At 34.4% G+C, this 24277-nt stretch overlaps 1 protein-coding gene across 2 annotated transcripts in view; it reads right to left on the bottom strand.

Moving 5' to 3' along the window:
- LOC114638372 (ephrin type-A receptor 5) overlaps nucleotides 1–24277 on the bottom strand; it is a 250160-nt gene that overhangs the window by 208454 nt on the left and 17429 nt on the right. For both annotated transcript variants that reach the window (XM_028786797.1, XM_028786798.1), the window contains exon 2: nucleotides 11925–11989. In XM_028786797.1, coding sequence (XP_028642630.1) covers nucleotides 11925–11989 — 65 coding nt within the window. The remainder of the gene's footprint in view (nucleotides 1–11924; nucleotides 11990–24277) is intronic.

Raw genomic sequence — 24277 nt, 5'->3', positions numbered from 1 at the left:
TCCCTCTCCCTCTCCCTCTCCCTCTCCCTCTCCCTCTCCCTCTCCGTATCCCTATCCCTTTCCCTCTCCCTCTCTCTTCCCCCTCATAGTTTTTATTATACAACTTGCTTCCAAGCAGTAGGAACTTTAACTGCAGCCCTGGGACTTGCACAGCCAGGTCAGCAACCACAAGGGTGGCTTTCCCAGGCTCTAAGGAAACAATGAGCTAATAGGATGTTATTAGTTTTGCATCAGCTCATAATAATGGCACACAGATGGGAGTGTAACATTATTTTGTAAATATCATAGAAGAACAAATGAAGAGCGATGATAAAGACATGTGATCAGTGATTATTGTGAAATCTGAAATACATGAAAAGTCTTGCTACTAATCCTTCAAAAAAATGAAGTGCTTCAGTCAAATAAAATATTTGAATGCTGTAACTAATCCGCATGTATCATATTCCAGGCCTTAGAAATATAGTTAAAATTCAATGAGTTAAAATAACTCATTTCACTCACTATTTTGAAAAATTATTTCATACTGACAACTATTTTTTTTAAAAGTGAAATCAACTTTACGTAGAAAACAGCTTGCTAGTTGAAACAAAGCTTCCTTGACCTAATTCCTGAAGGCACTAATTTCAATGAAGTCTAGATAATAATATTATTTTTACTAGATCTACTCTTGTAGTTATTATTATACTGAAGATACACCCTCTATAGCACAAACAACACCTAAAGTCCAAATTTTTTTTGCCTCTGTCCCAAGAGTTAGAGCAGTTTGCATCAATGATGAATAACAGACTGGGTCAATGTCTATGGTTTCTATGTGGAATTCCAAGTGTGAACCTGTTTCTTTGATATAGAAAGTCAAATTTGAAATTCTGATGAAGCCATATGCAAATTGGCAGAAGTTACTCACGTCTTCAGAGAAAAGAATTGAGATGACCGGCTAGAAATTGAAGCCACAGTGAAGTAGGTACTGCATGGTCCATGAAGGCTCATCAAATGCTTTGCTAACACCCTTTGATGCAGTAATATACCCTATGTTCTTTGACTTCATAGTAAGTATTTTCTATCTATTGAGCTAGCAGACATTCTTATATAGTACAACCAACTGAAGAATGGCATTTCAAATAATAATAAATAATAACAGACTTACTTATCTGGTTCAGTGCAATATCAGCATATCTCTTCTTGGAAACTACTCTCAAAATAGACCATTTTAAAATATCTTTCTTATATTCAGACTATTTAATAATAAAATCTGAACAACTCTGAAATTGTTTTCAATGTAAAGCCTCACACTGAATCTATATATCACGTTGTAACACTTCTCTAACTTAGGTCATGAAGTGATTTCCAAAGAGTACTAAATAGGGTAAATCCATAATGACATGCACACACACACACACACACACACACACACGCATACACAAAGAAAAAGTGAGAGACAGAGAGAGACAGGGAGATAGATGAGGAGAAAAAATGATACAGAGACAGAGAAGCAGAGATCAGACAGACAGACAGACAGACACACACAGAATGTGGGGGCGGATCAGGTCGGTGACGGGGAGGAGACGGGGATGGGGAAGGGGGCAGAAGATGGAGGATGAGAAGAAGGAGAAGGAGGAGGAGGAGGAGGAGGAGGAGGAGAAGGAGGAGAAGGGAGGGGGAGGGAGAGAGACAGAGAGAGAGAGAGAGAGAGAGAGAGAGAGAGAGAGAGAGACTAAGAGACTATACATATCTACCTCCTTCTGGTCATCTGTTTGTTCCTTCCCTTGGTTCTACCATTAGTCAACATTTGGTTTTCAACATGAGACACTGAATCATTCATTTTTCAGAACAGTTACTTAGTTTGTGAAACTTTGTTCACCTACTACAAAGTAGTAGTAGTGTCTGCTGTGCTTTTAGTAAGACCTCTCAAATCTTTATTAATAAATTATGAAGATTAGTTATGAAATAGTGAATACATATTTTCCATCTTTAAATGTTGGCCAATATCTAGCTCAGGAATTACAAAGGATAAAATCCTAACAATCAAAACATAGTGATCTCATGAGTTTGTACCAGTAACTACCTACCTCTTTGATAGAATAAATTCAGTAACTGATCCTTAAAAACAGAAACTAAGAAAAGAGAAAAGTACTGCATCCCGTATAGAACATTAAGCCAGGGCCAGGCATTCTACTGAACATAAAATAGTTGTCTCATGTCGTGTTTATAATGTGCTAATTTAATAAGTAGTGCACATAGCATGAGAAAGAGAGAAGGAGGAAGAGGGAGATATATTGGCTGACTTATCCTGTAGCAATGGTAGAATCAGACTTGTCTCTGGATTAATATAGTTAATGATTTCAATAGTAATTGTATTACCACTTAGGAGACTAATATTTACACAAGTTAGCAACTTGTATCAAACATAAAGATAAAATCACAGCTAAACATATGCTTCTATAGGTCCTATACTTCAAAACTCTAATGAAGATCAATTGAAATTTGTCTGTTTGAAAAGATATAGAGAGGAATTGAATCTTGCCTCAAATTGTAAACTGGGTGATTTTCTCTATAATTTAATGATATTGTACAATTAAATAAAATATCCTTGGCTTAAGCCTGCCTGACACTAAATAAACCTCAATTGCCTAAATTCAAGTTTTGACATGATTCTAACAACACACCATTTTTAACTAAAGTGTACAGAAATTTTTTTCCTATTGCTCAAACACCACGTATTAAATACTCATATTTGAAACTATCGGATGGCACAAAATGCTTTTAACGTAAATGTATATCTGAGACAAAGGGCACTGTTCTCAGGGTAAAGAGGAAGAATAGACCAGTAGAGGGAGGTAGCTCTTGCACTATTCGCACAAACAATGAATATCACGTCCAATATCTAATTTTGAGTGCGTTCAATACATAATAGAAGCTATGTTGATTCATTTCCAGAAGTGGTCACCCTCTGGATGGTAATGAGAGGTTTCATGTATTATTACTCGCTCTGGGTTATGAAAGTCATTAGCATTGAGCTACACACAGTATAGAAAAGAGCATTTCCAGAAATCTGTGCAAAGCACTATTGGTAAAAATTTACATGAATCTGGTAATATATCATGCGAGAGACCTTTTTAGGGGGAAAAGTGTACGGGGATATAAGATCAAAAAAACAACAGTGGCTAGGTTCCAAAGGACACTTCCAGGCTGAGCAGTTTGGGCCATCACTTTTGCATTAGCGTAAGCTGGAGGAGCAAAAAGAGAAGGGGGCAGATAAAAAGCAGTGAACGGCGAGAGACTTGAATATGAGAGAGAAGGTTTGGCCTTCTCCCTTTCCCCTGCTGCCTTTAATGGAAATAATCAACAGGAATGCTGGATGATTACAGTATATTTTTTCTCTGTGGGAGAGGGAGATTATGTACTCAGAACCATAAAGCATTTGCTTGCAAAATTAATTCAAATTGACTTGCACGGGAGCACTGTCACATGAATTGAAAACAGCTGAAGGACTTTTTTTTTTCTAAAGGAGCATGATAAACAGCAATCAAACCACATGGAAAAATACCTGCTGTTTGGGCCTCAGAGACTTCTGGGAAGCTCAGATCTATTTAACATCTTTATTAATGAATGAGAAGATAACAGTTTAAAAAAATTACATTCATTTACGGAAAATGATGCAAATATCAATGAGAACAAATCAATTTTTTTTGTTTTACTATAAAAAAGTAATTTAACCCTAAATTTGTTACATGGACTATGCCATTCGGTGCAGAGACATCTTGAAAGATATAAAATTCCTTATAATTACAAAAAGGAAAATTAATACTTGGTGTGAAACAAGTAAAAGATGTAGTGGTTAAAACTGTTTGTAAAAAGTTAAAGCCTGTGTGCTTCACATCACAGGGGAGGGAGGAGTAACATATTTACCTCCTTAAAAATGACTTGAATATTTTTTTTCAAATACTTGCTCCTTGGTTGTGACAACCAGGCAAGAAAGATGTAAAGAAGAAACAATTTGGCAAAATGGTGTGTTGGACATGAGGTCTGACAAAATCTGAGTATGAGATCCATATACATTCCACTCAGGAAGAAATGAACTTCTGGAGGAGAAGGTTCACATGGGGGTGGGAAAAATACTTGCTAACCATGATCTTCAAAAGCAGAAGAGAGTTCCTCCCAGAGAGATGCTTTCATGAATGGATAGTTTGTTTATCCAGATTGAAAAGGTGGGATGTCTGGGTAGCCAGTTGCAGGTGAGGGATGGAGAAAGCATTATCAGAAGACAATATCGATAAAATTCACTTCTCAGCTTATTTGTAAGTTTCCTTATGAAGGGGAAAATGTGTTGGAGGCTCTACTACATATGAAAGAGATGTGTGTAATTCCATGTTGACCTCAAGCATAATCTGTGATCTCTAATGAGCAAATAATGCACCTATATCACAATACTGTTTTACAGGCCTGCACTTTGATGTCTGCTAACTCATAGTGTATGTCTGCTTATATAAAACGTCAGATACAGTGTTTGCCTCGTAGACAGAAGAAATAAAGATGGACATTTTAAGGAAATGGCTTCATAATTGCTAAGTTTATATGTGGGAAATCTAAATGCAAAATCTTATGCCTTTTAAATTTCAGAATATGCGTAACGATTATCTTGAATTCTTTAGATTATTTATCTTACCTACATTATAAAATATAATAAAGAGTAAGCTATACTGAATCAGGCAAATTCTTCATTTAACTGGTATTTGTATTGTATACTTGCATATCCTTTCCCCTTAGAATACTCTTATATCACTGTCCATGAAGAGTTTTTTTCTGTATAAACCAATGTGGTCTCATTCACACACTTCCTAATTAGTTTGATCTTTAGCATCTTCTCTGTGCTCGGTGTGGACCTCAGTGTATACTGCTAGCTTCAACACAGTTCTATTACACAAAAACAACATGTAAAACCTCAGGTGTGTCCAGGTGTTTCTCTACATTCATGTCTTTGTGGAACAAGTGGGAGACACTGTTGCTGTTTATTAAAAACTGGAGATCTAAACAAGTAGTGTAGTTAATTATTTCCTATTTCAAAAACAAACACCAAGTAGGACAAGAGAATTCTGATCATCATTCATTTTGCACAATTTGAGTATTCTCAGTTTTAAAAGTGAATAAGAGTTTTATGTCTCAGAGAAATCAGAAAGTAATGCAGAGAGCAGCAAAACCAAGAAAATCTATAACCTCTGTTTTGCCATAACTACAATGTAAGCTTTTTCCGTTTTCCTTTCTCTCTAGGAAGACCAAGAAAGTTTACCTGCATTCTAAAACAAATGTGACTTAACTCAATATCTACATTCTTCTTCAAATGAACAGGCTATTATAAAATACCAAAACAATCTCTAAATGCAGTGAAAACAAACTAAAGTTAAAATAATCGTGATGTTTATTCTTTTGGTGGTGAAAATAAAATCTAGCAAAATAAAAACAGAAGTTTCAATGCAACTCCAAGATCATGCTCAGGGGAGACCTGTGGTTTCCACACCATGTGCTTCAGGAAGTCTTGAAAACCCTCCTGGGAACAGCTAATTACACCAAGCACGGAAGGCAGGTGTGTACAGTGAGCATCTCTAAAAACAAGATGTGGAACATAAGAGTGGTGTAGGAATTTTTGAGATGTAAGAATATAATCTATTTTTAGCAAACATCCTGGCCATTAATTTTATTCTCATGAGAATAAACCTTGGAAACAGTGGCTAAAAATTTCCTGGAAACAACTGTTTCCACCCACGCTAAGTCCGTATAGATTAATCAGTGTAAATGTTCCAGAAGGTAGCAGAAGTGGCCTAAATGTAAATTAAGTGCACATTTAGTCAATGAAAAGACAAGTAAGTCATGAAAACATGGCTCTGTAGTTCCAGCATAGGAAGAGGGGGCCAGAGAAAAAACTCAGTACTGGGAGTGACTCATCTGTGGTTTCAATGCAGCAGTGACAGGGAGACATGGGTGTTGAGTGGACTCAGAAGGACCAACTGCTTAAATTTAAGTAAGTTGATTATGCTGGCTTTCCCCATCTATAAAACAAAGCACTAAGTACATCTTTGTACATTTCTCTAGTTTTTAATATCAGTTGCACACATTCCTGTGCTGAAGGAATAGCTTTTTCATGGTTTGACTGAATCCAAATAGAAATGACATTACATGTGCAAAGTACACAAAACACAAACTGTTCAAGTGACGTGATATCCTGATATTTCTGGGATTCTTCTGAACACCTATATAAAGAGACATCAGGACTAGAAAAGAATTATCACCTTTTTTTTTGATTGCTTACTTTCAAAACCCGTCAGTTCCAGAATGACATGAACTCTTTTCTTCCCTGCACTGTCTGAAGTGACTACAAGTGTGACACATATTCAGTACCCAGTGAATGATGTTGAATTAGTAAACACAGAAAAGTTTCATGAAACTTTCTATAGCTTGGTACCTTAACACATGTTGAGAATCATAGAAAAGGATGATGGAGAGGATTTTATGTGGGAGTAGTACAGACAAGAATACTGTCTGATAATTTTGTGGTAGTTGAAAGAAATGATAAAAGGTATGACGAGAAGAAAAGGGAAGATAGGTAATGTTTCTAACATTGGAAACCAGGAACACATGAACACACACACACACACACACACAATACAGTCATGGATTATTATTTACACAATAACTGATATATCTGCTGAAATCCAATCACATGTTCTAATTAATGTAAGGGAGCAGAAGGACACCATCTTAACATGTAACAGCAAAAAAATTGAAAAAATCAAGTCTTTGTTGGAACAAAAGGAAACTGTAAATTTTGTGCAGTGATAGAAAGATGGTTGTCATCAGTTACAATGTTGCAAGACAGAAGAGTCTCTGGTAGAATGTGAAGCATTCAGAAGAATGTACTCGATTTCTTAAAACTGTTATGCTTTCTTATGCTTGCACCTATTGGGAGTGGGAATACCTGTACCTTTAGCTTTCTGAAACATGTAAATCAACAGAGAATAGGCATTCAGGTTTTATATAAGATCTTCCAGTTTTGAAGCACTGACAATTAATTTGAGTGTGTGTGTGTCTGTGTCTATCATGATTATATACATAATCATGATATATATGTATATATGTATATATGCACATATGTATAGCGAGATAGAGATAGAGATAGATAGAGATAGAGATAGAGAGATATATAAAATAGCCTCTTGTTAAGAATAGAGGCTTGTGTCCACTTCTGGGATTCACATCTGGGATCCCATCTAGCTTAGACCCTGCAGGCCCTGAACATGGTGCCACAGTATTTGTGAGTTAACATGTGCATTGGTCCTGTTGTGTTTAGAAGGCTTGTTTCTTTGATGTCTTCTACTCCCATGGGCTTTTACAGTCTTCCCTCCTCTTCTGCTGAATCCCCTGAACCTGAAAAGGAGGGTTTTGTTGGAGACATCATATTTGGGGCTGAGTGTTCTCCTGTTGCTTATTCTCTGCACATTTTCTAGTCGTGGGTTTCTGTATTTGTTCCCCTCTTCTGCAGAAGGAAGCTTATCTAAATCTGTGCCTAATTTTTTGTCTTGCTTTCTTTTGGTTTTCATGAGTATTTGGATCTAAACTCAAGTATTCATAATTGAATAGGAAGCACTTTGATGACTTAGGGAACTCCCAAATTCATATAAAAGTATCATATATGCAAAACAAAAATTTTAAGCATGTGCACCTCTTTGTAATCCTCTAGTTTCCACTAAAATTATGTGCTTGTACTGGGATACAGTCATGAGGCACGAAACAGAAGGCCAGTAGATATGACTATGGTCCAAAAATTGAATTGTCCAGTAGCACCCAATCCAGCCCAGTCTCAATAAGTACTCACTGAAATGCATTCAAAATGACAAAATTGTGGACAACATGCCTTAGACTGAATCTTTGTCATCAAGTGATGTATGGGTGCATTGTATAAAACCAGAGAATTATGCTATAAATAAACCATTCTGAAATCAATTGTTGTTCTTTAAAGTACATTTGTGCATTTACAGAAAAATATGTAATTTATCAATTTTTATGTTTCTATCAAAGTAAAATAAGGAAGAGAAAAGACAGTGTTTGAGAGATACTAGTATAATTCTCTCTAAAAAATAGTGTTCTACATTTTATAACATTTTTAAAAGATATTTCTAGTAGAAATTTCTTTCTGATATTTATATTTATTTAATCAGAGAAAATGCTAAATTCATTTTAAAATTAAATTTGCTATTTCTGGGTATGCATTTCCTGCTTGAAAATCTTGTTTTCTATTTGGAGCACTTAAATATGCTAGGGCTAACTCTGGCATCAGGGCTTTTAATGAATAATAAACTTTTAAAAGTTCTGAATACCTGGATAAGTATGAAGTTTCTCACATGATGCTTTTACAATGTTCTTTCTCTATTTGGTTTAGACAATTCAATTGAATCTGTGGATCTCTTTGAGTTGATTTTACTTATGTTTGTTGAATCTGTGTGTTGTTTTGATTCAAATATGAGATTATGCCGGCTCATTAGTCTTCACATATCATTCCTGTCCACTTAGACCTCTTGTGTCCTTGTTTCATTCTCCCCTGTCATTTTCTCAGAGAGGATAAAACCTAGTTTTCATTTTCACGTTTGCTCCCTCCTTCTGCCTGACCAGGACTGTGGTTTAACATTTGTAATGAATTCTTTATTTCAGGTTTTACTTTTTTCCCTTTCTGTAACCTGTTTCTTTATAGGACAGCCAATATCTATTGACATTTTGAATTAAATGAGATACACTTCTTATAGTTTCTTAGTCTTATTTGTCTAACCTTTTCTTTTAGTCTTTTTATACATTTTGCATCGCTTATTAAAGCCTTCACCTGGTAAACTGACCCCAGTGGATTCTTAATGTAATTTTTGTGATTACTTTTGTCTTCCATGTTGATAATACATTTCTCATCTTTGCACTCTGATGGTATTTTGGCAACTTCAATTGTTCCCACATTTTAGGATTTGAGGTTTCTTTGTTTAATCTACATTCTAAACTAATTCTGAAAACACACTATATTTTCCTGCGTGTTCATTAATGTGATTATTTAGTTAAATAATAGACAATACATGACAGATTTAAAAGAAAAAAAATCCTCTTTAACCATTAAGTATTTCCATCTCCACCAAGTGACTCTCTGTGCCTGCTAACACATTCATTCAACATAAGCAATTGTCTTCGTTTTCTTCTGTAGAGAACCTTAATGCCACTCCCAGGTGAAACAAATTCTTCCCCAGCCTTACTGGAGCATGCCTACATCCTCGGCAAGTGTCCACTTCTTCCTATACTCATTTAAGTTCAAACACTCATTTCCTTTAAAATAATAATGCCACTTCCCATTATTTTGTGTATGGATAGCTCCTAACAAAAATGCAAATCAATATTACACTCACATTCCTCCACTCTTAAAAAAACAAAATCACTAATTTTCTCTGAATTATCTTCTGTGTCTTCAGAATAAATAGTATGCAGGTTCACTGTATCAAAGAAATCATGATGCATCAAAAATTTACAATCACACTGAAAAGAATGAATATTGTTTTAAAAATCAGAAAGAAAACGAGTATTATTCTAATAATTGCAACGAAAAGAACAAAGTGACATAATATTATTGGAATGCTGTTAAGAGCTTTGTCCTTCTACAGGGACTTCTGTTTTCTGTAAGGAAATGGTACAAGAAATTAAGCCATGCCTCCCAAAGATTCCAGCCGTAGGAGCAACTCGAAACTGTGGTTTCAACGTTCTGTTTTAATAAATTCTCAATCAGAAAAATGTAAAAGGTCAAACTGAATTCAAAGGGGATAACAATTTCTGAGAGCTCTAAAAGTGTAACTTTAAACTATAACTCCGTCGGATTTTTAGAAAGGACACTTAATATACTTAATATAATAAATAAAACATTTTGGCTATGAATAAAATTCCAAAGTATAACACACACACACAGAGAGACAGAGACAGAGACAGAGTCAGAGACAGACAGAGAGAGAGAGAGAGAGAGAGAGAGAGAGAGAGAGAGAGAGAGAACAGTTGTTAAACTTTATGGGAGCAAAAGGAACAATCTGGAATGTAAGAAAGTAGAAATGACACAGTAGATTGCATTATATTGACAACTATTTTATCTTTCTTACAAAATGTTACGTTTGGATTCTAACATCTGCATAATATTACTTTTTATATTGTATCTATAAATGCAATTATAATTTGAAATACCAAGTAAATTGAAGGTGCTGAATTGTCTGAAAGCAAGATGATATAAGGATATTAATTAACACATTATTGGGAATTTTAAAGATTAATACGACCTGTCTGTCTCTGTTAAAGGTAACTTTCCAAGAAAAGGGTTGTCTTAAGTTGCTTTCTGTTGCTGAGATAAACACCATGACCTAGGCATCATGGGATGCAAAGAGTTCATTCTACTAAGATATGCTAGTATCAGTCCTGGAGGGAAGTCAGGGCAGGAACTCAAATAAGACCAGAGGTAGGGACCATGCAGGAAGGGTCCTTACTGGTTTACTCTGCATGGATTGTACAGCAAGCTTACTTACACAGCCTAAGACTGCCTGTGCACAGATGGCACAGCCTACAATGGGCTGGGCCCTCCCAGATAACTCAACAATCAGGAAAATGGGCCACAGTCATGCCCACAGCCAACGTTTGAAAAGCTGAAACCATCTGGCTTTAAGACAATCCTCAATTGTGGTGTCAGCTTTTCAAATGATTCTAGCTTGTGTCAGGATGACTGACATTAACAAGCACAAGGTCTACTTTCTTCAACTGGTTTTCTCATTAATTGAAAAATAATCATTCTAGTATTTTGGATAACTATGTTCTTAGCACAAGACTTTTATAATATTCTCTTGCTTAAAGTTATTTTCATCTCATGTATTCTCTATATATGATGTAATAAATTAGTTGCTAACATGCATATTGAAATAAAATACATTTATAGATTTGAAACCATAAGTGTAATTTTAAAACAAGCAATTGAAAATTTTGGGTTTCTTGTCAAGTATAACTTTTGCTTGAAATTTTTTAAGTGTCAAACTCTTAATTTTATAGGTTAATAAAATCCTCACAAAATTAGAATTGTTTTATTATAAAATTGTGAAACAGATTTTTAAGAATAACATGATTACATTACAGAAGAATATTTAATTTGGGGTTTCATTTTCTGATACATACTTGTGAATTTAATTAGGAAGATAATCCTGTAATCTTTTAAATTTATAAATTCTGTAATACATACACACACACCTTTAAAATGGCATCTAATTATCATCTCAAATGTTTTGCTTTAATATATGACAATAAAATAATTTAATAAACTATTAATCATAAAAATACTTTGGTAAGATATTATTTTCTGTAAAGTTTTCAGTGAAGAAAATTCAAAATTTTATACAAAACATTTGAATGGTACTGGAACTAATGACATGCTTTTGGGTGGAAGGGAACTTAACTGAACTCTTGTAATGGCTTCAATTGTTTTGAAGGAAAATAAAAGATGATTTGATCTCTACATTCATTAATATTGCACACAGGTCAATTACATTTCCTATGTAACTTAACTGTGATCATGGCAAAACACCACATTTCCTAGGTACTGAAAGATTTTGTTTGTTTGTTTCTCTGTGTGTGTGTGTTTGTGTGTGTGTGTGTGTGTGTGTGTATGCGTGCATGTAGAAATGCTGAGAGGAAAGCAATGTGTTTGATATTTAGTCACTAAAAACCTCTCCCTTTTGGTTAATTTTCTGTCAGAACTCATTTGAGATACCCCTACACCCACTTTACAGAAATACTACTCTTAACAAAAATATCCAATTAAATTTCCATTAAATATGACTTTTGTAGGATGAAGGGTATGTTTTATGGAAACTTCCCAAAGAACTTACCCCATTCTTTGGCAAAGCAATCCATCCAAGGTCCCCCATGACAGTGCGCGAATCCAATAAATTCACTGAAAAAAAGCAAAAAACAAAACACCAAACTGAGTATACCCTTACTGCACCCCTGCCAAAATGAATACTGCTTATATCACCAAGATTAGATCATGCTTCTATTATGACCCAAAAGAACAGTTGGTTTTTAGTAAATTATTGACGAATTATTATTTTGTTATTATTGTAACAAAAACATTTAAAGTGTGTATAAACCTAAATGCTAATTTTTACCAAATAAAAGAAAAAGTTCAAATAAGATGTTTTGGGATCACCCACAAATATATTTACTGACTATGAAGAAGTGTGTCCCTGTATTCCCAACTGTTAACTGAGTTGGCCAGGAATAGCAGGATGTGTAAATATTTGTCACTTCCTTATCTGCCCCCAAACAGAAAGACAAGTTGGTAGCTCCCAAAGCCAATTGGTTGAATAAGGAGGATGGCTTTTTGCATAATAAAGAGCTGGAAGCTGCTGCTGGGGCAGGAGGACCTGCAGAATAACAGGCAGAGACAGGAGCAGCCAGATAGAGCACTGACAGGCACATAACAGGAAAGTAGGGCAGAGAGCTGTATGAAGGCAGGCAGTGGCAGAGAAGTTGGGTTAAGCTAGCTAACACATTGCTTCAGCAAATGGCCAACTAGGCTTTAAACCACATGGATGTCTCCAGGTTTTTATTATTAAGTCTCATGCGGGACCGCTAAAAGCCCCGCAGTAAAGGTGGAAAAAAAATAAGTCTTCAAAACACACAAACAAAACAACTACTTAGAGATGTCATTAAAGCACAGCCTTAAAACTTATAGCTAAGCAGGTTTTATTTTTTTCTCAATGGTTGTTGAGAGTTGGCAAATAATTACATCAAGTAACAGTAAACATATCATAAGCATATTTAATATTTCCATGACAATCGTCAAAATCTTCAGTATGAGTGAAAATTTAAGTAAGAAACAAAGCAATGTAATTTTAGTCAAGAGGAAGAAGCTAGCAATTCACAAGCTTGTTGCTGTAGGTAAGAATCCTGTCCATCCTCAGGTGTCTTCTACTTAGAGAGATAACCTAAAATGTGCCTCAGTTTGTAAATACTTTATGTCTTAAAATCCTAAGATTAAAATAAATTTAAGAGTTTTAGAAACCCTAGGATTGATATAAATACGTTCATTATAGAGGAACCAACAGATAAGTACATATACTCACACTGACCAATATACAAATATGTACCATGTGCATACATTCTGTCCTTCGGAAATGAAATTAATGTAAAGAAGAGAGTTTAGTTAAATGCTTTGGATATGGAGGAAAGAAAATTATCTTTCTACCCTTTTTACATCTTTTTTTTTCTGAAGTCTAGCACACAATGTAACTGAACTGCTTTGATTGAGCTTAGCTTATGGAATAGAAGAAATGTCACATGCAGCATTTCTTGAAACTACCCATATCACATTCAAGGCCAGTATTTTGGAAGTTTATCAATTTTAAAAGTGTTATTCTATCTGCAAGTGCATGTCTAAATATAAAATGAACAAGAGTTGAAAGACAAGAAAACAAATCATACTATACTATGAGAATACGAAAAATCATTATGATAGGATCAAAGCTGAAACCGGAACTATTGGATATTTTCTAAAATTTATGTGTACTTGACATATAAATCTATTTCACATTCGTGAATTCTGCTGAAAATATACACATGAAGATATGTGCCCTATTAAATCAATTTAAAAGTTGTAGGAAACACAGAACATGCTAACTTTCACATATACATGGCTTTTCCTGAGTATAATTGCTTTGTCAATTTTTGTAGTTCTGTAAACATAAGATGCAAGTCAGACATTTCATCATCTTTAAAGCACTTTAATCATATTGGCCCCATGTTGTTTGGAGAACTGTCAGTTCCTTCCAGTAATGATGCCTTTATTTAAAAACCATAGCTAAAAGGAAAAGGAGGTCCAGTGACAGGCCCAAATTGGAATCCAGCTCAAGGGGACTAAGACCTGATACTAATATAGTGTGCTTACAAACAGAAACCTAGCATGACTGCCCTTTTAGAGGCTCAACAAGCAGCTGAAAGAATCAGATGCAGATACTTACCAACCAATGGACAGAAGCTGAAGATCCCCTGTGGTTAAATTAGGGAAAAGCTAGAAGTTGAAGAGGAGGGCAACCCTACAGGAAGACCAGTAGCCTCATCTAAACCGGACCCCTGAGATCTCTCAGACACCAAGCCACTAACTAGGCTGCATACATCAGCTGATGTCAGACCCCAACATATATACAGCAGGGGACTGCCTGGTCTGCCCTCAGTGAGAGAAGATGCACCTAACCCTAGAGAGACTTGAGGCCCCAGGGAGTGGGGAAATCTGGTGGGGTGGAGGTAGAGTAGGGACATCCTCTCCTCTTGGGGGTGGGGAAAGGAGGTTTGGGATTAGGAACAGTCATAGGGCAGACAGAGAGGAAGATAAAGGCTGCACTGTAAAAAGATTAAAGAATAAAAATAAAAAATAAAGAACTAATTTTGAAAAGAAAGAAAGAAAGCACAATGGTCCTGTCACCCCAATCACATAAGTCCTGCCAGACATGACACTGCACCTACCTCTTCAGTAGGCAGTAAACTCTTCATTTTACTTTGTTATTGGCTTTTCTGGTCTCCATGGGAATAAGGTTACATTAACCATAAATGTCCTTGTCCTCCTTTTACTGTATCTGGGACACTAGGTTCTGTCTAGACATGACTAAACGGCAGGGGAGTGAACACTTAAATTGTTATGTTTATTCATTTTAATGATTCCTTTGGATCGTCTTTGATATTGAACAGCAGTATGCCTGTGTAGTTGAGATAAAGTACCTCACATCATCAAACTGAAGGTGTATGCGTGCTCCAGTCAGTTGAGCTTCAACCTGTGAACAAAACTGATGTGCCTAAGAACATTAAGAATTCATAGCAGTCTGTTAGCCTGGCCTCTTCGTAACATGCAGCTTTAAGTGTTCATTATTAACTATAGAATTCTAACGCCTTCAAACTGTGGTTACTGACCCTTGAATTAACATTACTGTACAATAATCTACATTGCTGTTTTGAGGCTCAAAATGTATATAGAAGTAAATTAATGATTTCAGGACACTAGCTTAGATGTTAATTCAATTTTTGAAGAGTATCCATTGATATCTGAATATAATACAAAAATGTAAGACAGTAAATACAGTAGACATCAATAATTTGTAGTCTACAATTTTACTTAATGGGACTAGGTAAAAGTTATATCATTAGAATAACAGGTGATGAATTGATGGGAAATACATACATCTCACTTTCTACAAGCATCTGAACACAATTCCTTCTGAAAACAATGATCGCATAAAATTCACAATGCAAATAAGATATTTACATGTACATTTAGATAATTTAAAATAGAGAAAAAGGATATAAAATTATATTGTTATTTGTGTACAGAAGGCATAATAAAATCTTGAGACCTTGATCAAGTCTTCAAACAGCTAGAAGAAAACAGTTTTATTTAATATGTAAAGTAAAAAGTATAGAAATGCAAGCCCATAAGCAGTGTGTCTCCATGGCTTCTCTGTCACTTCCGATCTCCAGGTTTCTGCCTTGATTCTTTCAGTGACGGAATGTGTAATGTAAATGTCATCTGTAATCAAATTACTCCTGCCAAATATGTTTAATATACTTTTCTTTTTAATCACTAAATAAGCTATTTGGATATATTAAATAATTAATCACATTTCTGAGGATTACCAATTCTTCATATTTATTTGACATTTTATAAAGTAATATCATTCATCCCTGATCCTCCCCTTCCTTTATCCAAGTGCAGTGTTATTACTCAGTGTCCTAATATCACCTAATTCTCATCACTTACTCACACTGACTTGTTTTATCCCCTTAAAAAAAAACACAATACCTGGGGCTAGAGAGATAGGTCAATAATTAGTATTTTGTACAGTTCTTGCAGAATATATGAATTCTGTTTCTATCTACAATATCAGGCAGATCATATAAAGCTTCAACTCCAGCTCAAGTTATGATACTTTCTTCTGACCTTTGCAGACACCTGTACTCACATGTATATAGTTGAGCACACATCTATTCACATACTAATAAACAATAATTTAAACCATGAAAAAAAAACCACAACAACCAAGACAAGCCTACCAGCCTTTCAAGCGTCAAGTATTCAACAGCTGTGTGCCTTATGAATGAGTTATCTTGTCAAGCAACTGATCCAGAGGGATGTCTCAATAGGCATTCAACAGAAGTTTTCTTCTACTATCTCTGATGAAATCCATAGATGTCTCGTCTTTTCTTTTCTTTTTTTCCCTTTTTTTCTTTTTGCTATTGATGTTGAAAAATAGCCAACCATCTCCCTATACATAACAAAGAACTCCATGAAACAATTATCGTCAATATTTTACTTGTTCCAAGATAGAGATGCTCTGACAATTATGTACTTATATTACCACAACTTTTCTTCATTACATTTATTTTTATAGTGCGCTAATGTGAGAATATCCTTTAACAGAAGTTACTATATTTGGAAGCATTCCTTATACAACAAAAATAAATCTGTATGTAAAAATATAAACTTAAAGCAATAGGAGTCTAATTTACAGAAATACAAGAGAATAATTTACCCATGTAATTCCCTTAGACTATTTTTCACTAAATTTGTGCAATTATGGATATTCTTATTTACACTCCAATTGCTTCTCAATATTTATGATGAAATGTAGGAAAAACTCAGTAATTTCATTAATATCTCTATATCCATATATATGTATATGGAAACATTTTATAAATCAGTATTGAAAAACAACTCAGAGGTAGACAGGGTACATACAAATGTGAATTTGAGAAGGTAATTTCCCAACGACTTTAACAAATTTATTAAAGAGTAGATTGGCAGTAATAGAATGCAAATTCTACATGTCTTCTTTGCTACAATTACAGTAATTAAATTGTTCTGAACAGTATATATGAGTGTTGTAAATTACAATGAATACACAATGAGTATTGATCTTCATTGTACAACTTAATTAAAACTTGTCTGAGAGAAGCCACTAATGAATATAATTAGAAGAAATGTTTGATACCACAGTTACTCTGGAAAGCATTAATTAAATATCTGATATTTTGTGGAAAATGTTTTTATTTTGTTATTTATGTTTTAAGATGAAGCCACACAATGGTACTGAAAAAAAAAAAAACCTTGAAGGTCATTTTCTCAATCAACTATTAATCGTATAATTATGAAGAAGATGGGTTGATTGGTTAGCTAATCAGTAATAAAGGAATGATTCCTTCAAAAAGAAATAAGCCCACAGGGATCAATAAGTATGTAATCTACTACAAATTCCTTGTCAATGTAGAAAAAGAAAATAAATCACTAATATAGTACATTTTAAAGTCTTTTTCTGAAAGATTATTATTTGCATTTGTGTGTGTATGTGTGTGTGTGTGTGTGTAAGAGCGAGAGTGAGAGAGCGAGCGAGCGAGCAAGAGAGAGAGAGAGAGAGGGAGAGGGAGAGGGAGAGGGAGAGAGAGAGAGAGAGAGAGAGAGAGAGAGAGAGAGAGAGAGAGAGAGAGAGACCTGTGACACGTGAGTGTAATGCCCATGGAGGCCAAAAGAGGGCATCAATTTCACACTATTGTGAGTTTGACATGGGTGCTGAAAATTGATCTTGGGTCTTCTGCAAAACTAGTATATACTCTTAAATGCTGAGCAATGTATCTAGAAAAATTTTAATAAGCAAATATCATATAAATATTGGCAAAAATATATTTGAGTAGAAACTAAATCTGAACTCTCATGAATATGTTTTAATGTCGAAATAATTAATTCAATAATCTCAATGTTTTACGTAACTAGAAAAGTTTGTAAAGAATTTATTTTAATAAAAACAGAGAATAACAAATTTATTTTTGATGAAATTAACAGATACAAGAACAAAAATAATGAAGTGACAATGTATGTATTAAAAGACAAAGTTCTCATCTGCATACATGCTAGCAACTAGAGATAGATATGAATACTAAATAAAAAGCAAATACAATCTGTTTGGTTATAACTTTCAAACATCTATAACTTGCTAAGTACCTTTTGGTGCTACTTCATTTTCTTCAACATATTGTAAAGATGAGTCATTAAGGCCACAAACATGTACTGCACTATTCAGGAAAATAGCACACAGGAATAAATATATTTTCATTCATTGAACTGTCAAATGACAAATGAAAGATCTTTGATATTGTCACTATCCACCCATGGTGAAAAAGTATATGATCCATGTTGACAACAGGGGAATCCAGTGTAAGAAGGTATATTCTTACTCTGTTACTGTTACTTTCCTTTCATGATGCTCACATTAGCAAATTTTTATGATAGCAGTTTGATTTCTACTGCTACATGAAAGTTTTAAAAATGTCTCTTTTCGACTAATTTGTGGGAGCAAACCACATAGACACAGCTGTCCAGCCCTCTCTCCATATATCCATTCAGCACATATATGATTTCTGGCTTCAAGACTTCCTTGAATTTATAGTTTGTCAACTGCTTCAAGGGACAACGAACAGTTAACAAACATGAGTAAAGATCTAAGAGACATACATTTCTCATTGGAAAGCTAAATTTGTGAATTGGGTAAAGTGTTAAGTTGCAGGTTGAGGAATATTACATAGATTTCTGATATATTTAACTTAAAGACAGAAACCCATAGCAATACAAAATCTCATGGATAATGAATGCAAGAGAGTTAAACTCTTATGTAATCCTCAGCTTCTCATGAACACAAAAATAATATAAGCAAACAGGCATTTACTGATTTATTGGAGAGGCTGTGCAACACAATTTATATAATCTCTTTCATATACTCATTTTAGAAATTCTTCAAAATGTTCAGCAAGAACATTGGTATCCTATTCAGAATCCCATTATGGAAACAAGGAATAAAAGGGATTGTCACAGTACATGAGGTCTTAGTGACAATGAACACTATTGATTGTTCCTGAAATTCCACCTAAACCTACACACACATGCCACTACCTAAAGACAACAACCAACAAATACTAAGTTCATTCTAACCTAATAGTAGCATCAAATGTCATCCTCACCCAACAAGCCTCTATGTGAGTAGTTATTAGTCTTGTTTCTATTATTAAAAATATTTCTAAGTCCATTTATCTGCTTATTTTTATTCAATCTATTCTATAGTTATCACACAAAATAGTAAATTTCTTTACATCGTGTAAATATATATTTAGTTTTACCTGATAATATTCCCAGAACAAAGGATTCTCTTTCTGGTCCCTGTGTCTCTAACCTCTACTTTTCTCTTTACCCTACCTAGGATTACCTTTTCCAGCTTTGTAATTAAATGTTCTATTACCTTCCACACGTGCCTTTATTAATGTTTCTTTTCCCTTTTTTCATGCCTTCTAATTTAAGTATCTATTGCTATATTTCCATATCCATTAAAAATTAGAAGCTAGGATCTACAAATACAGTAGAACATGCATTATTTTTCTTCCAGACCCCAGCATAACTCAATTAGTAGATTTCCAATATTATCTATTGATATTATAAATACAACATCACAAATTATAGGTAACATATTTTCATAATCATAATCTCTTTTAGTGGACAACTAAGATGAGTCCATTCTTCTATAGTGTGAAAACAGTAGCAATAAACAAGGATGTGTGAATGTATCTGTGGTAGAGCCTAGAGTCCTTTGGGTATATGCCCAGGAGTGATAGACTTATACTATATATGAGATCTCCTTTTTAGTTATTATTTGTTGCTGTTTGAAAGGAATATTCACGCAAACTTCTAGTTCAAAGGCATTTGTTTGCACTTCTATTAATAGTAACAACTTTTCTTATTCTGTAATCCTTCCTAATATTAGTTGTCATTTTATCTAGGATTAGGATAAATTATACATTATTTTAGTGTCTATTGACTTGATGACTAAACGTGTTTAAGGTCTTTAGAAATATTGATACATCTATCTATCTATCTATCATCTACTTACTTATTTATTGGACAACTATAGTTACTCTTCTGAAGATGGTCTATTCAGTTTCTTGACCCATTTATTGATTGACAAGAGAAATTTTTATGTTTAAATGTTTGCAGCTATTTACATATTATTTGTGAATCAGTATAGGAAATAGCTAATTTTTTTTCTCCCATTCTAAACATTGTCGATTCATTCTGTGGATAGATCCTCTTGTTTTGAAGAAAACTTTGATTTCATGTAATCTCTCATTTAGCAATACTTGGGGCTATAGCCTGTGACATTGGTTTTCTATTTAAAATGCTTGACTGTGTCTCTGTCCTGAGACATGCTCTCAATGCTTGTATCCAGCAGTTTCAGCATTTTACATTTCTAATTAAAGTTGTTGATCTACTTAGACCTTCCTTTTTTTGCAGGATTAGACACATGGGCCTGATTTCTGCTGTAGATGAGTATCCACTTTTCCCAGAGTCATCTACTGAACAGGTTGTTTTCTCCCTGTGTTATCGATATATTTTTCAAAATTACATGTATATAACTGTGTTAATTTATTTCTGGTTCTTCTATTATACTCCCTGCAAAGCATTTTAAGTAAATATAGTCAAATTAAACCTTGAATTTTCCTCCAGTAAAGGCTATATCTGCGATTTCATTGTGAATCTTATAGAATGTTCTACCCTACTCTCAATTCCAGCACTACATTCCAGGATATATCTAACCCACAGAATAGAATATCCAATATTCTACCAAAGCTGAACTAAACAACTACACAAAGCATTTACCTCTTATTTTCTCTACATTAGTCAGTAAGATTAAGACACCCAGAAACCAGAGTTATCCTTTTTCTTTACCTTTACCAACACACTGAGTGATTGAATAAACACCACACATCCACACATTCCACACATGTTCTTTATAACTGTCTTTCATGGCAGGCTCTGTTTCATTTGACACTGTAGCTAGCCTGGCAAAATCCTATAGAAATAGGAACTAATTTCAGTTCCATTACTGGGTTCCTACTTTTAAGTCAGTTCTGTTCAATGAGTTGTGAAGGGATCCTGCAAGGAAAAGAAATTTTTAAAACTATTTTTAAGCGACAAAGTCATGAGACCAAATACCACTTCTAGCTGTCTTGGATTGGCCATGTACTTCTTGGACTAGATACCAGCCACCTAAAGAGGCAAACAGTGGGAAAACAAAGCCAGCCAGATTAGAGTTGGCAGGATAAAGAGATAGAGAGCAAGTTCCAAGTTATATCATAACAATGCTAACCCAGCTAAACTTGAAACCCCTTCTCTTAGGACTTGCTTTTATACTAGGAAAATCAATTTTATTGCTTAAACTTGGTAGATCATATAATTGTTGTTACAGGCAAAAGAACTCCCAGTTGTCAGAGCTTAAAGGCAAGTTCCTCTTTTCTTCTAGAATTTTTTTTGATTCCTACAAAATTCTGTTCACACAATTCTTATTGCTTTTACTCCTGATTCAACCTGACTGCCACATATTCATCTTTTAATTTTTTTAAAAATAATATGTCAGCCATTACAGAGCAATCTCAAAGATAGTCAGGACTATTAAAAAAAAAACTCGTTCAAAATTTAACTCATTATCTAATTAAAAATAACCTTTTATCTTTTGATTGTAATATATGTAACCAATATAATCAATCATGTAACTGTTGACAGAAAATTTAGCCACCATTTTTATTTCAAAATATTCTTGTTACAAACTTTGTAGATTTTATTTTTATTTACATGTAGGTATTTTATGTATGTCTGTGTGTACCACATATGCAGGTGCCACAGAGTGATGGCTATTCTCTGTTGTCAACTTTACTACATAGACAATTAACTAAAACCCAAACAGCTGGGTATATCTGCGATGGATTTTTCTTCATTGAATTATTGGAGGTGGGAATATGCCCTAAATCTGAATTTTTGAGGTGGGAATATCTACCTTAAAATCTGAGCCACACCCTCTAGTGGCAGCCAACATAAAGGACATGGAAGAAGGAAGGCTCTGCTCTTTCCCTGTTGCCTTCATTCACTATTGCTGCCAAGTTCATTTCTTCATAGTATTAGATCTTACTTCTGGGGGAATGCTGACATACACTGAAGACCAGTTGAGACATTCAGGGTCACGGATATGAAACTATTTGAGTCTTGGACTTTTTTCAGAGGAAAGTGATTGTTGAAATAGTTGGACCACAGCCTGTAAGTCAATTGAATTATATGTCTATGTGTATGTGTATATGTATGTGTATATGTATATTTATGTGTATGTATACACACATATATATAATTAATCATATATGTATATATTCATTCTATCAGTTCTCTTTCTCTAGTGATTTTTGACTTATACACACAAAGAGCAGAAAAAGGTATGAGATTCCTTAAAACCCAAATTACACCTAACATGGATGCTGGGAACCAAATTCAGGTCCTCTGAAAGAATAATATGCTGTTACAAACTGATGTATCTCTTCAGCCACTTGTTCTTCATTTTTTATTGCATTTGAGAAAATATGCTTATCATTAATAAAGAAAATATTCTTGTTGATTTTCAAATTTATTGAGCAATATTCACACTAAAAAACCAAACCTATGATGGAATGAGTTTTAGTCAGAAATGCATTCTAAAGATTATGAATTAATAATGATCTCTGAAAGTGTCAACCCAATGAAATGGAAAGAAAAGGAATGACTCACAGTTCGCATCTACTGGTGAATCTGTACAAAGTGTTTAAGCAAAACTAACACAGAAATCCACTGACAGCTAGATTATGAGTAACGAGCAATCTGCTACCTTCAGAGGACAAGTTGCATGAAAAGAGCAGCACCATATGGTCTCAGTGACTACCTTGTCAGCTATGGTAACTAAACATGTGAAATCTCTTCTACTGTTTTCATCTTGGAGAGAAATGCCAGCCTTGCATGACATAAGAGGTTAAAAAGACGATCATAAAATATGCTTCCCAAGCAAATGCTTGGTTCTACAAGACTGGGTAAAGCTATCATATGAAGGCATTCTTTTCAAAAACAAAATTTTGCAAGTCCGTAGCACTGGAAATAAATACGTTTCTTCACAATGAAATTGAAGAATGCTCCATGAAACAGCTCCTGTTCATGATTCTTAGAGTATTGCTTTGGTTGCCATATAACCTCGAGGAGGTGATTTTTTTAGTTTCAAAGACTCTGCTCTCATGTCTGTAACATCAGCGTTTGAAACTAATAAAATTATATGTGTCTCTACTCACATTTTATCACTTAATCTTAACACCAATCTTTTGGTATGTTATGTTTCTCATTTTACAGATAAGGAAATTGAAGCTGAGGAAAGTTAAACAGGCCAATGGCCCAAGGTCCCAAAACTAATATAAGCACATAGCTGTAATCTAAATCTGAGTTATCTAATCAAAGGCTTTTTCTTCTTACTTTTCCACTGAATCTGATCCAGTGTCTAACTTGCTGAATACAAAGGTTCAAACATCTAAATAATTATTTCCTATATCAATAAGTTTTATTAAATTAATGAGTTATAAATAGTATGTTACAGAGACCAGCATTTATAACATCCTTAACATAGTATATGCAAGATGAAAATTACCAACTGTGTGGAGAGGTTAGTTAGTAAGCAACCTACGTTGCAAGCATAAGGACCTGAGTTCAATCTATACAACCTTATCAAAACTATCAGTCATAATGATGTGTACCCCAGTGCTAGGGAAGGAGGGAAAAGGTGAATCTATGGGACATAGCTAACCAGTCCAGCCTGATCAGCATCCTTCAAAGCATTGTTTCAAAGAACGTATACAGCCTTCCCAGGAATGGTACATAGGTTGTTCTCTGTACTCGATGTTGGTACACATACATGCACCCACACAAATGTATGTGAACACACATAAACAAAATACATACATTTCTAACAAGCTGAAAATTTCAAATGTCTTCATTTAAGCCAAACACACCATAATTCCCCATGCTAGAGAATTACAATTTCCTATGAGACTGGTGACAGCTAGTCAAGTTCTAAGTTGCATAAAATAGAAGAGTAAGCAATAACATAACAATAAAAGTTCCTTCCTTAATATCCAATTTAAGTATCTGTTATACTCAAAGCATCTGGATTGAGAAAAAATTGAGTTTGTATCTGTTCGTGTATATTTTATTGTTAAAACTCAAAGAGATATAAAAATGATTAGAAAAAATAGATGATATACACAGGACGGCTCTTTGCTTTTAATCATTCCTTATGCCAGTACCTAATTATCCCTCATT

The sequence above is a fragment of the Grammomys surdaster genome, unplaced genomic scaffold (assembly GCF_004785775.1).
Source record: "Grammomys surdaster isolate TR1022 unplaced genomic scaffold, NIH_TR_1.0 125581, whole genome shotgun sequence".
In the NCBI taxonomy this organism is placed as follows: Eukaryota; Metazoa; Chordata; class Mammalia; order Rodentia; family Muridae; genus Grammomys; species Grammomys surdaster.
This window is presented reverse-complemented; position numbering and strand designations above follow the sequence as displayed.